The 15,500-nt window shown below is 46.9% G+C and overlaps 1 protein-coding gene across 4 annotated transcripts in view; it reads left to right on the top strand.

Moving 5' to 3' along the window:
• The first annotated feature begins 329 nt into the window (after positions 1-329).
• The window catches only part of MECR (mitochondrial trans-2-enoyl-CoA reductase), a 37,392-nt gene continuing 22,221 nt past the window's right edge, over positions 330-15,500 (top strand). For 3 of the 4 annotated variants that reach the window (XR_014470421.1, XM_083173461.1, XM_083173463.1), the window contains exons 1-2: positions 330-486; positions 5,869-5,966. Coding sequence is in view for 3 of the 4 variants with exons in the window: in XM_083173461.1 (XP_083029587.1) it covers positions 386-486; positions 5,869-5,966 (199 nt within the window). In the remaining variant the exon portion in view is untranslated. Of the gene's footprint in view, positions 487-650; positions 743-5,868; positions 5,967-15,500 lie in introns of those variants that run through there. The other variant, XM_083173462.1, reaches the window with a different exon arrangement.

Here is a 15,500-nt window from a genome sequence, read left to right as displayed (position 1 = left end):
GCCGCAAATATTAGTTGATAAATGGGCCCCCTTGATAGACTGAAGTTCCCAACAGTGGAATGAGCACAGAAATATATTCAGTCTCCATTATGTGCAATGACGAAGCAGAAGACTGGCACTAACAAACTACCAATTACAGCATAACTAAACTATGACCGGCGGCACATTAGACACAGAGAATGTGTAACCGAGATAAGAGGTCAGTGTGAGTGTAATGATGGAGAAAGTATGAGTATGATAACTAGGATGCTGCCGGGCGCACAGCCAAAGCTGGCTCACTGCTTAGTCAGCGCCGCGATGGGCGTGGCCACTCAGGTGACTGACGGGAAAAGCAGCGGGCGGGGCAGCGGCGTCACAGCTTAGTACACCAGCGAAAGGAGAGGACATGTGGCTGCCGGGACTGAGGTTACTTCGGCGGCAGCTTAGCACGGCGGCGGCCCGGGGCCTGGTGTACGAGAAGCACGGGGAGCCGGCGCAGGTGCTTCGGTGAGACATCCATATGAAGAAAGGCCTATAGCAGCGCAGCATCATGGGAGGAAGGGCAAGGAGAGGGAAGGAATGGGACGCTGAGCGTCATGTGCGGAGGGGGCGTGGCTGAGTGTATACATATAGCGGCTCTCTATGCTGTAGCTCCTCCCTCTGTACTGTTCTGTTACTGTAGGTGCTGCTGGCTGTATATGTGTACTGACCAGTGTCAGGGAGGAGTGGAGGAGCTGCTTCTCTGCTGCCTGCTTGTAGTTTGGTGCGATGTACACAGTGACAGCTGGTATATGCAGGCTTAATAGGCGACCGCAGATGCTCGGCGATCTAAGGCTATGGGGTTGCAGGGTTTGTGAGTCTACTGGGCACCGGTGACGCTGCCGGGTATCCGAGGTTTTATGGATTTTAAATCTTATGTAGAGTACACACCAGAACAACCATGATCATGTGACGATCATGAAACTATTTCCTGAAATTGTACGATGGTCGCACGATTGGATTGGAGTACACGATCTGCTCATGATCGGTTCCCAATCCAATGCAGATGACAAATTTTTAGTGCAGCAGATATAATCTCCCAAATGATCAAACGACTGGCGGGGATGCGCATCGGACCGGAATCTCGTTGAAAACATGAACAATTCTGCTCTTTTTAAACACAATCGGTCATTAGATGAGTTGATATTGGGGGAATTTTTCTGTTGTGTACCCAGCATTAGGTTTTTCCCCACCTGTCTGTTTCCTGTCAGCATGCACCGTATAATTTACCATCTGATTATTTACTTATTCTATATGCATTCTATTTTGCCATGTACAGACCCTCTTCCAACATGTACCTGCAGGTACACCATGCTCTGCTCCTGGGGGTCCCCCTCAATCGGTTGTGGATCATTAGGTTGACAGTCAAAAGGTCGACCACTATTGGTTGACAGTTAAAAGGTCTACACATGAAAAATGTGGACAAAAGGGCAACACAAAAGCATGAGTTTTTCACGTCAACACGGACACCGTATAAGTATACCACTCGCCATTCTTTGGGCACGTGCTTCCCTGCACTCTGCACACTTGTATTTTCCCTCTATGCCCACTGAAATGGTAAAGTATGGGGGAAAAAATCATGTTGATCTTTTGCTCATGTCGATCTTTTGACCATGTCTACTTTCCCATTTATCAACCATTTGATTGTTGTCCAATAGGGGTTGACCTTTTGACTGTTGACCTAATGCTCGCTCTCCCCTCAATGTAAAGCCCTGTACACAGACACATTGATTTGCTTTTGATTCGATGTATGATTCGATTTTCTATTAGATCTGACATTAGATCGTTCCATTCGATTTGGCATTAGCTCTGTACTTTTGCATTAGATATCGAATTCGATATACATTCATGATACATTGTACACATTCTATTTACTAGATCTTCGATATACATTCATGATACATTGTACACATTCGATTTACTAGATCGAATTTGATATTTTCTTTGGCTGCACAGTAAAATTTTGTGTTTGATTTTGTGAAAACAGGTGCGTGCATCGAATAGGACACAAAAACCATTTGATTTTGTTTAGGATTCGATTTTTTATTTTTTTTCTATAAGCAAAATTGAATCGAAAATCAGGAAAAATCGATGCATGTGTACAGGGCTTAAGATTGATGTCACCTGTGTTGGATGATTTCATTGATGAGCAAATTCCTAGCTTTCACTGATGTTGTGCACACCAAGGCTGGGGCCACACGTAGTGGGACCCACTTGGTTGTGTGTAGGGAAGCCAATCCCGGGGCATTTTTTCAATCCCGGGATTCGGGATTGAAAAATGCTCAATCCCGGGATTCCCGGGATCCCGGGATTGGCTTTCCTAATTAAAAGACTGCCCCACAAACTTACATTTGATGGTTGCCGGTTGTGGGGGGACGGGTCGTCCATGCCGCTGGCGTGCTGGCTTCGCGCTGGCTGTGGGTGCTTGGGCTGGGCGAGTGGGCGCGCTGGCTGGGTGCTTGGGCTGGGCGGGTGGGTGGGCGCGCTGTCCGGCACGGCATTACAATGCCGGGCGCGTCCTCTGCCTGCGCAGCGTGACCCCTGATCTCACGCTGAGAGGTCACGCTGCACACAGTGCTGCTGGGAGAAGTCGGGCAGCGTCTGAGCGATGCTCAGACGCTGCCCGGCATTAGACTGCGCGCATGCGCAGTCTAATCCCGAAATCCCGGGATTGGGAACTCCAATCCCGGGATTGAAATCCCGGCGTTTTGGGGGCCAAATCCCGGGATCCCGCCGATCCCGGGATTGGCCACCCTAGTTGTGTGGCCAGTGTGCAAAACAGGATCCGGCTGCAGCGACTGGATATCAGGGAAAACAGGCGCACTGTGTGAATGCATACATTGAAGTGTTTGCAGCTTGCGGCCCTACCATGCCCTAATGGATGGTAGGGCATGAAATACCGCCCGTCGGCACATGGCTCAAAAAAAACATTAAAAACCCATGTCGACCCTTTCACTTTCGACCTAGCCCATGTCGACCTAATGCATGTGTCTACCTAATATTGTGTCAACCTTCAATGGTCGACCTACAGATGGAGCGTATCTTATGCTTGCAGATCCTGGTGATTCTATTGCCAACCGACAGGACCCGATATCAGACGGTAGGGAGCTCATGCCCCGTTCCATCTGAGCCCACCGCCGCCCTCTTCTTCCCTATTGGTGTCAACAGCCCCCGCACCCCCCACCCAACCCTGCCCTTCTCCCTGAAGCAGAATTGGGTAGGATATCCACCCCACGCTGCCAAGGGACGTGCGTGCGTGTGAGATGCTTGCGTATCCCGGTCAGATGGAGCGGCTCTCGCCAGCGCAGGGGATCTGGCGAGAGCTGGCACTGAATGACAGGCACTACATCTGTATACCCCTTTCACACCAGCCTAAATTCCCAGGTTGGGCTGGTGTGAAAGGTTCCAGTGCCAAATTCCTGGGAAAATTTGCCAGGATTTCAACCTTGCTAGCTAGCAGGGTTGCTCCTGGACTACTGGCTGGTGTGAAATTCTGGGTGCCCCTCCCCCTCTAGGGGAAGTGAAGCCGCAGGACATGGAGCCGGCGGGGTTTCTCTTTGACAGCTCACTGCCCGTACCCGCAGTGCACCGCAGCCCAGTCCCAGCCCGCACAGCCAGGTGACGGCTCACTGCCCGCACCCGCAGTTAGGAGTGCGTGCTGGGTGTCAGCAGTGTGTTCTGGCTGCACCCCTTTCACACAAATGCAGTTGTGAAAGGGGCCAACCCTGGGAATGTCCCTGCAATATCATATTTCCGGGTAAGTCCCTGCATTTTCTGGTGTGAAAGGGGTACTAGTGACCGTATCCCATAATAGCAATGGCTATTGGGGTCATTCAGACCTGATCGCCGGACTGCTATATTTCAGAGCCTAGCGATCAAGTATACGCCGCCCCGCCAGAGTGTAATCCCACTCCAGTGCTAGGCTGCAAATGGAAATGCAGCCTTGTAAAGCACTGCAAATCCATATATATTCTTTCACCATCTATTGATGTGTCCCCCACCCCCATTTCACACCATCAGCCTGTTGAGCGAATTTGGCCAGCTATGAGCGAGTGTGAAACACCCCCCTAAGTCCCAAAAAAGGTTGTATCATTAATATTGCGTGGACTATCTGTATTTCTGTACTCATTATTTAATATGCAGAAATGCCTATATGTAATGATATATAATTATTGTATACAAAAACAATCATGAACAAGTATTGTTTAACTTTCTTTCTTGTTCATTGAACTAACATCACCTCTTATCTAAATGTTATTTCATTGTAATATGAAATTGTACATCGAATTTCATTTACATTTAAATCAATAAAAATTTAATTTAAAAAAATGATATCATTAATTAAAACAAGAATAGTATAAACAAAAAAACAGACCTTATTTTAAGTATTGTCCAAGGGAGGGCCACATTAACCTGGAAATCTTGGTGACCACGTGATTAAAGGCTCAGGCCTGGTTTCTGAAACACTGTGACCCCTTCATCTGTTGGGTCACCCGTGTCCAGTTTAAAGTGACAACCCCTCCCCCCGGGATAGATAGATACTGTGTGTGCGTGTGTGCAGGGCCGGCGCCACCACTAGGCAAATCTAGGCATTTGCCTAGGGCGCCGGCCACTGGAGGGCGGCATTTTGTGCCGCCCGGGTACCTGTCCTACGGCGCTGTGTATTTAAATCTGGCGGCGGAGGCAGCGGGGGTCCCTGCAGTCCATTAGATATCACGAGCGCTATCCGCCGGGCTATGCGGAAGCGCTTCTAGTGTGAAAACTCTGGCAGCACGGCGCACGCTGATCTCAGCCAATCAGCGTGCTGCCAGTGTTTTCACACTAGAAGCGCTTCCGCATAGCCCGGCGGATAGCGCTCGTGATTTCTAATGGACTGCAGGGACCCCCGCTGCCTCCGCCGCCAGATTTAAATACACAGCGCCGCAGCAGGACAGGTACACCCCCCCCGCACCGGGGCGCCCCCACCCCGACTCGCCTGGGGCGCTCCGGTGTGTGTGTGTGTGTGTGTATATTAGGAACATTATGGTGGAAATTTACAAAAATGTGTATTCTACTTCTACATGTGATGTTGCTAAGGGCACACAATCAGAATATAATTCTTATTTATTTAGCACCCTTAAGAAGATAGTAGACAGGGTCTGATTGGTTGCCCATAGCAATTTCCCCCTATACCTCGTATCTACATGACCCTGACAATCATGCCAACTGGGGTTTGGGTTAGGCTGCATCAGCGGTGGTTTGGGGCAGGGTAAAAATAGTTCACAGGATAGTTGGGATTCACTGCCAGTATTTTGTATTCTTTACTTTGTAAATTTTTGATCAGTTAAGTACAATAGACTCAATACCCACTTTTTATATCTATTAACGTATCTTGAGCATTAAACAAACAAAGTAAACAGAATGTCCCAAGGCGCAATAAGGGAGTCCATGCTGCCTCACAGTTGATGGAGGATCACTGGAAATGCCTCCTTTGGAAGATACTGTATTCGGAAAACAACGGTGATGGCGCTTGACTAAAAATAAAAAGTGATGATGAACCAATCGGTGTTCTGTTCATATGTAAGAAAGTCAAAAAGAAAAAATGTGTCAGAAAAAAAACTTATTGGTGAATAAATTATCAAAGTGAAGGGAATGGTGAATAGATTGGTACCGAACTCACAAAATGAATTGTGAGACCCCATGTATCTTGAGCATTGGCTGTAAATATGCTACAGTACTTCTTACTAAATTCTACTTACTACTTTAACTAAATGATGAATGACTGCAATGTATAATGGTGCTGTTTTTTATAACCTGCTGCTGCATGACGTTAAAATGTGTAATATTTTCTTTTATTCTTTTTATTTTAAGTTTGCAGAGTCTAAAAGTCTCTTCTCCGACTGATTATGAAGTCCGAGTTAAAATGTTGGCTGCCCCCATAAACCCTTCAGATCTTAACATGGTCCAAGGTAAGAGCTGTCTAATCATTAAATACTTGACTGTAAATCGTGAATGTAAAGTTATGTAAAATTTCAACCGTATAATGCAATATTTACTTACAATTAAAAATTGCAATTAGGTCATTCAATGCCAAATCATCATATCTTCCAACCTGAAATTTGGTAAGATGATATGAAGCTGCTTTCATACAGATGGAGTACCTCTCTTCTTGCTGGCGGCTGCCCCACGGAGCTCTCCGACGCCGCTCCCCAGTCGCTGCACGCACCCCCTTAACCCTTCCTGTCATTTGTACCCACAGTTCCTGTGCCTGAGCTATGCCGGGGCATACCCAGGGGACTGGGCTACAACTAGTAAACCAACCCCCACCCCCCACCCCGAAAAATGCCAGTCTGGTCTCTTACCATCAACTGTGCTGGTGGGTGAACTCCAGGGCCCAGAGGTAGTGCAGAAGCTTGCCCAGCTGCTGGTTCACATCCCTGTGGTCCTTGCTGCTGCTGCCTGGGTTGGGCAGGGGACTGGCTGATGTTTTCTTGGCTGGGGTACTCAGCAAACTGGTCTTCCCAGGTGTTTATGAAGCAGGTGCTGCAGTGGCAGTGGAGGCCAGACACCTGGGGAATGAAGTGCGGTACCTGCAAGGAGGCCGGGCATCGGAAGGATAGGGGCCGGGAGCTGCGGGGATTAAGGCAGGCTGACTGCAAGCGAGCAGCACAGCTCATTCCCGAGTCCTGCAGTGGGACGTTGGTTGGCTGCGGGCAGGCGGGGAGCACATCTAGTCCCCAGGTGCTGCTATTGCAGCGGAGGCCAGGCACCTGGAGGTGAGAGCCGGACTCTGCAGCGAGGCTGGCTGGCTGCGGACAGGGAACACAGCTCATCCCCGGGTGCTGCTGTGGCAGCGGAAGCCAGCCACCCAGGGGATGGGGGCCAGGAGCTGCAGGGAAGCCTTCTGGCTGCAGATGAGGAGCATTGCTGTGTCACAGCCACATTATCTCCTCTTCAGCTCCCGGCGCTATAGTGCGTATTTGCGAACCCTACGGGTTCATGCAAAAGGGTTGCAAACATGACAAAAACATGAAAAATGTATGCTTGCAAGGTCAACTTAAAAAAAAAAAACATAACTGCTTCTAATTGTGGTAGAACTTAAATGTTTTGAATCTAAGGGACCATAGTTTTCACAGAAAATAGATTTAAATATTCTACATTTTAAGGCCACATGATGTGACCTTGATCTTGAATATCTACAAAGGTGTACTTTAAATTTTTGTGTATATAAAGGAGTTATACAGTTAAATACAATCTCATTTTGGGAACAGGAGCAATACAAAATATTAAATACAGAAGCTGAACCATTCATGCACTAATCATGCAGCTGGCAAGTTCAGACTTGTCTTGTACTGGTAATAAATAAATAAAAGTGTCTCTCTCTCTCTGTTCAGCTCAGTCTGGCTGCAGCTTCTGCATTGAGTGATAAACGGGGCTTTGCCCTGTTCACACAGGGAGATGGGAGCAGTGTGCTGAGCGATGTGTCACGACCAGTGTTCTCAATTGAGAGAATACTGCCAATGACTAGATTTATACTGCATGCAGTATAAATCTAGTCAGGCGATAGCGACGCGTGGGACCACGCATCGTTGTTGCCGGGGGGCCATAAACAAGGAGCGATCCATACTTCAATTCGAACTGATTTAGACAGTTTGCTTAGAAATGGGGCTGTAATAGCGTGACCGGGAGGCCATTCACGCGAGATGAGGAGGTAATGGAGAGAATCTTAGCGGGCGTAGAACTGCGTGCGGACTTAGAATAAGGTCATCTGGTCTTCCTGATCACGTGACCGCCAGATTAGCCACTGATTGGCCTCTGATGACATCAGCCAATTCAGCTGTTTGAAGTTTTGCTATTATGCATAGGGTATTTAATAAGAGCCTTATGGGAAATTTTGTATGCAGCCTTGATAAAGACCACAGATGTTGGTGGAAACGCACGTCGGCTTTACCCCATCTGGTGACTGTCATTTCCACACCCTGAAAGGAACTGCTGGCAAAGACCACCAAACCCTGGACTCCGGCTGATGCTGCCTGTGAGATTTGGAGGGGTCTTATACATTCTGACTGCTTTGTTTGAGAACTGGTGACATCCTGGTTCTCCACCATAGCTGGTAATTTGCCTCTTTTTCCACTCAGACAAGGATTTATGTGGAATACAGCATTATTTGTATCTATATTATAGAAACATAGAATTTGACGGCAGATAAGAACCACTTGGCCCATCTAGTCTGCCCCTTTTTTTAAACATGTTACCTCAAACCATATTTGATCCTTATTTTTTTGTAAGGATATCAATATGCTTATCCCAAGCATGTTTAAATTGTACTACTGTATTTGCGTCTACCACCTCTGTTGGGAGGCTATTCCACTTATCTACTACTCTTTCTGTGAAAAAAATTCTTCCTAGCATTTCCCCTGAATCTTCCTCCCTCTAGTTTCAGTGCATGTCCTCGTGTTCTGTTGCTCCTCTTCCTGTGAAGAATGTCTCCCACCTGTACCTTGTTAAAGCCCTTGATATATTTGAAAGTTTCTATCATGTCCCCCCTTTCCCTTCTCTGCTCTAAAGTATACATATTAAGATCTTTTAGTCTTTCCTGGTATGTTTTGTGATGTAGGCCATGCACCATTTTAGTTGCTCTTCTTTGTACAGTCTCTAATGTATTTATATCCTTCTGGAGATATGGCCTCCAGAACTGAACACAATACTCTAGGTGAGGTCGTACCAATGACCTATACAGTGGCATTATTACTTCTTCCTTTCTACTGCTGATACCTCTCCCTATGCAACCAAGCATCTGACTTGCCTTCTTCATTGCTTTGTTACATTGCCTACCTGCTTTTAAGTCCCCTGAAATAGTGACACCTAGATCCCTCTCTTCCTCAGTAGTTTCCATGGTACTCTTTACTTAGAAGGGCGCCCATCTCGGGCATCACGGGGATTGAATGCACTAAAAAATCGGGTGCGATCAACCGACGAGATGCCCGAGATTTCCCATAGGGAACAATGTTAAATGTCTCAATTGACCCGATTTTCCTGTTCAATGCCTCAATTGACCCAATTTTTCCATAGGAAACAATGTTAAATGGGCCACAGAGGCCAAATAGGCACCCTGAAGTGAATAATGGGCACCCGAATTGTTAACGCCACCCCACGATCAACGTCAACCCGAAGCGTGGCGAGCGCAGCGAGCCAGCGAGGGGCGGCGGTACGCGTCCTACGACCTTTTCATACCCCCACTATCCACGTCGGCGTGGAGTTGAGAATAGAAAGTGTGGCGAGCGCAGCGAGCCACCGAGCCCGAAGCGTGGCGAGGGGACGCGGATACCTTCACAGGTATCCGCGTCCCCTCGCGGGCTTCACAGCTGCTGCTAGGCTCATCTTCCTCTCCCGCCGCTCTACCTCCGCCTCCCCCCTCTGTTTATCTCTTCACTGGCTCCCCATTCCTTTCCGAGTTCTCTTTAAACTCCTCACCACCACCTACAAGGCTCTCTCCTCCTCCACAGCTCCCTACCTCTCTTCACTGATCTCTATCCACACTCCCTCCCGTCCTCTTCGCTCCATCGCTGACCGCCGACTGACCTCTCACCTAATCACCTCCTCCCACTCCCGTGTCCAAGATTTCTCTCGCGCTGCCCCCCTGCACTGGAACAACCTCCCGCCACCCATCAGGCTATCTGATTCCCTTACCTCCTTCAAGCGCTCCCTCAAAACCCACTTTTTTCGACTAGCCTATCCCTCCTCCTAACCTCTTTTGATCCTCCTATCCTGCCTCCGTTTCCCCTCCGTTCCTACTTATCCTATTGTATTTCGTTCGTCCACCCACCTATTTTTAGTATGTTAACTCTTATGAGCAGGGCCCTCCTTCCTCACGTACTCACCCTACCTCATTACCTCACCTGTGCTCCTGTCCTGTTCTTCCCTTCCTCTACTTCATCTTCGGTCTCCTTGACTATTTTGACACCTACTTCTGAACTGATGCTGATTTTAATTCTACCAGCTATACCCCTATTTATACTGTATCTTTCTACACACCCTGTACGTTACCTTGTAATTTGTTTTTTTTTTGTTTCTTTTGTTTGCTATGTACGGCGCTGCGGACACTTTGTGGCGCCTTATAAATAAACGTACTACTACTACTACTACAGCTGTCCGCGTACCCTCGCCACGCTTCGGGCTCGGTGGCTCGCTGCGCTCGCCACACTTTCTATTCTCAACTCCACGCCGACGTGGATAGTGGGGGTATGAAAAGGTCGTAGGACGCGTACCGCCGCCCCTCGCGGGCTCGCTGCGCTCGCCACGCATCGGGTTGACGTTGATCGTGGGGTGGCGTTAACAATTCGGGTGGCCATTATACACTTCAGGGTGCCTATTTGGCCTCTGTGGCCCATTTAACATTGTTTCCTATGGAAAAATCGGGTCAATTGAGGCATTGAACAGGAAAATTGGGTCAATTGAGACATTTAACATTGTTCCCTATGGGAAATCTCGGGCATCTCGTCGGTTGATCGCACCCGATTTTTTAGTGCATTCAATCCCCGAGATGCCCGAGATTTTTTACTAACGATGCCCACGATCAAAATCGTGGGCGCCCTTCTAAGTAAAGAGTACCGTTTCCATTATAGTGCCATTTATACTTTCTTGAGTCTTTGGATTTCTGAGACCCAAGTGCATGATTTTGCATTTTTTGGCATTAAACTGTAGTTGCCATTCTCTTGACCATTTCTCTAATCTGCCTAGATCCTCAATCATTTGTTTTACCCCTCCTGGTGTGTCTACCCTGTTGCATACCTTTGTGTCATCTGCAAAAAGGCACATTTTACTCTCAATTCCATTTGCAATATCACCAATAAAGATATTAAAAAGCACCGGTCCAAGTACAGATCCCTGGGGTACTCCACTTGTAACCTTTCCCTCCTTTGACTGTACTTCGTTTACTACAACTCTCTGTTTTCTGTCCTGCAACCACGCTCTTATCCATTCAACTATCTTAGAATCCAATCCCAAGCTTTCAAGTTTATTTAACAGTCTGCGATGTGGGACAGTGTCAAAAGCTTTACTAAAGTCTAGATAAGCTACATCTACAGCCATTATTATGTATGTGTGTATATATGTTACATATTAAAATTATATTTTTTATGAAAACTATGGTCAGGGGCGGGCTGGGCCGGGGGGCAGGGTGCCATGTACCCCCCAGGCCGCTTTATTAATCAGTACTGAGGGCTGCCTGGTGGTCACGTCGTCTGGTCATTAGCACTGTCCGGGCTTTAAGAAAATGGACGCCAGCCTCCTGCACTGGGACATGTCTATAGAGTGCAGGAGGCCACTAGGGGGAGGAGCTGTGGGCAGGACGAGAGGACAGAGCACCAGCAACAAGCAGCCTGCCTGCCTGTGCCGAACATCACACGGCACCCTACTTCTGGCGGCCGGCCTCAGCCTGTGCGTCCACCTTCCCCTGCTAGTGCTGCAGGTACTGATGAGAAGCCTGTGGTGTCATTATTATGCAGGGGGACCAGTCTGTGGTGTCATTATTATGCAGGGGGACCAGTCTGTGGTGTCATTATTATGCAGGGGGACCAGTCTGTGGTGTCATTATTATGCAGGGGGAGCAGCCTGTGGTGTCGTGTTATTATGCAGGGAGAGCAGCCTGTGGTGTTGTGTTATTATACAGGAGCAGTAGCCTGTGGTGTCCTGTTATTATGCAGGGGGAGCAGCCTGTGGTGTTGTGTTATTATGCAGTGAGAGCAGCCTGTGGTGTCCAGTTAATATGCAGTGGGAGCAGCCTGTGGTGTCATTATTATGCAGGGGGACTGGTCTGTGGTGTCATTATTATGCAGGGGGACCAGTCTGTGGTGTCATTATTATGCAGGGGGAGCAGTCTGTGGTGTCCAGTTATGCAGGGGGAGCAGACTGTGGTGTTGTGTTATAATGCAGGGAGAGCAGCCTGTGGTGTTGTGTTATTATGCAGTGGGAGCAGCCTGTGGTGTCATTATTATGCAGTGGGAGCAGCCTGTGGTGTCATTATTATGCAGGGGGACCAGTCTGTGGTGTCATTATTATGCAGGGGGACCAGTCTGTGGTGTCATTATTATGCAGGGGGACCAGTCTGTGGTGTCATTATTATGCAGGGGGACCAGTCTGTGGTGTCATTATTATGCAGGGGGACCAGTCTGTGGTGTCATTATTATGCAGGGGGACCAGTCTGTGGTGTCATTATTATGCAGGGGGACCAGTCTGTGGTGTTGTGTTATTATGCATGGAGAGCAGCCTGTGGTGTTGTGTTATTATGCAGGAGCAGTAGCCTGTGGTGTCCTTTTATTATGCAGGGGGAGCAGCCTGTGGTGTTGTGTTATTATGCAGTGGGAGCAGCCTGTGGTGTCCAGTTATTATGCAGGGGGAGCAGCCTGTGGTGTCCAGTTATTATGCAGGGGGAGCAGCCTGTGGTGTCCAGTTATTATGCAGGGGGAGCAGCCTGTGGTGTCCAGTTATTATGCAGGGGGAGCAGCCAGTGGTGTCCTCCAGCTATTATGCAGGGGGAGCAGCCTGTTGTGTCCTCCAGCTATTATGCAGGGGGAGCAGCATGTGGTGTCCTAGTTTATTATTATAGTAGAGGAGCAGCGTGCGGGGTCCTGCTGCTGCTGTTGTTGTGGGATTGGTATGAAATCCCGGCGGTTCAGAATCAAAATCCCGACGCCGGAATCCCGACGGCCTAAATTTTGACAAGGGGGGGATGTGGATCGCCCCCCCTTGTGGGCTCGCTGCGCTCGCCACGCAGCGGGCCCGGTGCCTCACTGCGCTCGGCACACTAATTTATTCTCCCTCTGTGGGTGACATGGACACCCACGGAGGGAGAAAGTGTCGGGATTTCGGCATCGGGATTTTGAACGCCGTGATTTCAACTGCATCCCGTTGTTGTTGTTGTTGTTGTTGTTGTTGTTACACAGGGAGAGCAGCAGGTTTTCTCAGCCAAACGCTGTTACTCATGGGCCAGTGCTCTGGACTTGCCCCCCAGGCCTAAAGTTGCCAGCCAGCCCCTAACTATGGTCTCTTTGCATCAATACAAGAACCACATGATAGTTCTATCACAATTTGAAGCAATGATTTGTTTCAGTGGGTAGACAGTCATTAGGTCAACACCGTTGGGTTGACCGGTGTCTAGGTCGACACAACCGTTAGGTCGACATGGGTTAGGTCGACAGTCAAAAGATCGACATAGGGTTTTTCACTGTTTTTTGAGCCGACAGGTGATATTTCATGCCCTACCATCCACTAGGGCGTGGTGGGAGAATAAAATATTGTGCCGAGGAGACGCGGTGCACTTAAAACTGTGTCCATGTCTACTGCATCGACGTTCGGGTCAAAACAATGAAAAACCCCATGTCAACCTTTTGACCTAATGGTTGTGCCGACCTTCCAGTATGTCGACCTAATGATTATCGCCCATATTTAGGTTGACCCAATGATCCCATTCCAATTCAGTTGACCTTGCAAGCATAAATTTTGCCTCACTCAAGGACTTCGTCAGGAGGTGTATAACACAAGTATCACAATTATTTTTTTTTTTTACATATATGGAGTCCACAAGGTGCACACCGAGAGGTGTGCTATGTATCACAGGTTCACAAAGCCAGTGTACTGTCCGCTTCTGGGCGTCTCTTTATATATATATATATATATACCTCTCAAGAAGTGACATCACTTCCTGTTCCTGTATGGGTATAGGGCTGGGTCAGTAATCACTTATATGGGCTCTAGTAGGCATTAAACTGCCCATAGCAAAGGTGTGTGTGTGTGGGTGTAGCACTGAGTAGTATGTGTATAACAATATGTGCCAAAATAAATAAGAGAGAGAGAGAGAGAGAGAGAGAGAGAGAGAGAGAGAAAAGAAAAAAAGAGAAATTGGTGCCTTAGTGTGCACCATAATGTGGTCCCAACCTGCAAATACCTACAATAGTGAGTTCCACCTAATGTTGCAGGGAGAATATGCGTTCCTATAAGGGAAATCCTTATTTTTTTTTAAATATATGTTTTATTAATCCTCACAAATCACAGTTGATACATACAATGAGGCAAGAAAAAAACATAAAGGTATCAAATGAGGAACAATCCACCATTTTTGAATTTTCTAAAACATACATAAACAGAGGAAGGAACATAATATGGAAACTCAAGTAGTAATTTAATGTTGGACATAACATTGGTGTAGGAATAGATATGGCGTGTGTGAAGCCAGAGGTATCACCAATCATTAAAGAGGGGGGTTACCCAAAACAATAATATCAAACATAATCCTAAAAATAAAAACAAAACAAACCCATCAACAACATCAACAGTCCGCTTCTAATATCAAGCCAACAACCCATCCATGGACCGATCCAGCCTACCAGCAAGAAAGGGGAAGGAGAGGGGGAAAGGGAGAACTAGTAAGAAAATAGCGTGGGCCCTAGTAGTTAAATAACGACAGGGGTTCTGTTCTGAAGAAGCTAAAAATTGTACCATGAGGTGGGCTGGAACAGGTCTGGATAGCTACCTTGGTCCTGGGGGGCAAGGTCTGAATATATTTGTCCCACACTTGGAACAGGACCGAAGTCATGGATTCTTTATGAGATGCCTCTAGCCAGTCCATGGTTAAATAGGAAAAGCAATCCAGAAGTTGCCATCTCCAAAGAGGGGCCAATATCATGTATCCACTGCTGTAAGACAGCCTTCCTACCAACTGCTGATAAGAGTACAAGGAGTTTTTTATCATGTTGTGGAATAGCAGTTTGGTCTGCAACATATCCAAATAAAGCCCAGGAATCACTACAGTGAAAGTTCAGTTTCAATGAGGAGGCAGCGAAATTATGTAAGGCATTCCAGAAGGTTTGAATATGGGGGCAGGATCATAGACAGTGGTATAAGTCCGCCTCGTGTGAGTGACATTTTGGGCAGTCAGGAGTCAGCAGTACCCATCAGAGGGCATTGTTTAAGGGAAAAGTAAGCCCTATGGAGGATAAGGGAAATCTTTTAACTACAACTATACAAATATATTTAATACTGGTGTGCATTTACTAAATGATTTATTTCAAGTGATCAAACAATAGTTAGTGCTAACTATTTGAAAAGTGTATTTTGTTACTATGTTAATTTATAAGTGAAATGTGAGTGATATTTATCACCATCTGGTGAAGAATTTATATGAAATTAACAAAAATAGACATGATTCATAAATAGAGGTAAATTAATTTACGTGAATGAAACATCAAATGGAGAATTATTAAGCAACCAGTGCATGACAATTATCCATCAGTGATTAATTATAAGCGGTTTCTAGCCTTCTTGCAATTGTGAACATAAGTGAGAGAGCCGGACCACAAGATTGGTGTGTGTGTGTGTGTGTGTGTGTGTGTGTGTATGTGTATATATATATATATATATATATATATATATATATATATATATATATATATATATATATATATATATATATATATATATATATACACAAAACAATATCGCTAAGA

This window comes from Crinia signifera, chromosome 2, assembly GCF_055691185.1.
Source record: "Crinia signifera chromosome 2, ASM5569118v1, whole genome shotgun sequence".
NCBI lineage: Eukaryota > Metazoa > Chordata > Amphibia > Anura > Myobatrachidae > Crinia > Crinia signifera.
This window is presented reverse-complemented; position numbering and strand designations above follow the sequence as displayed.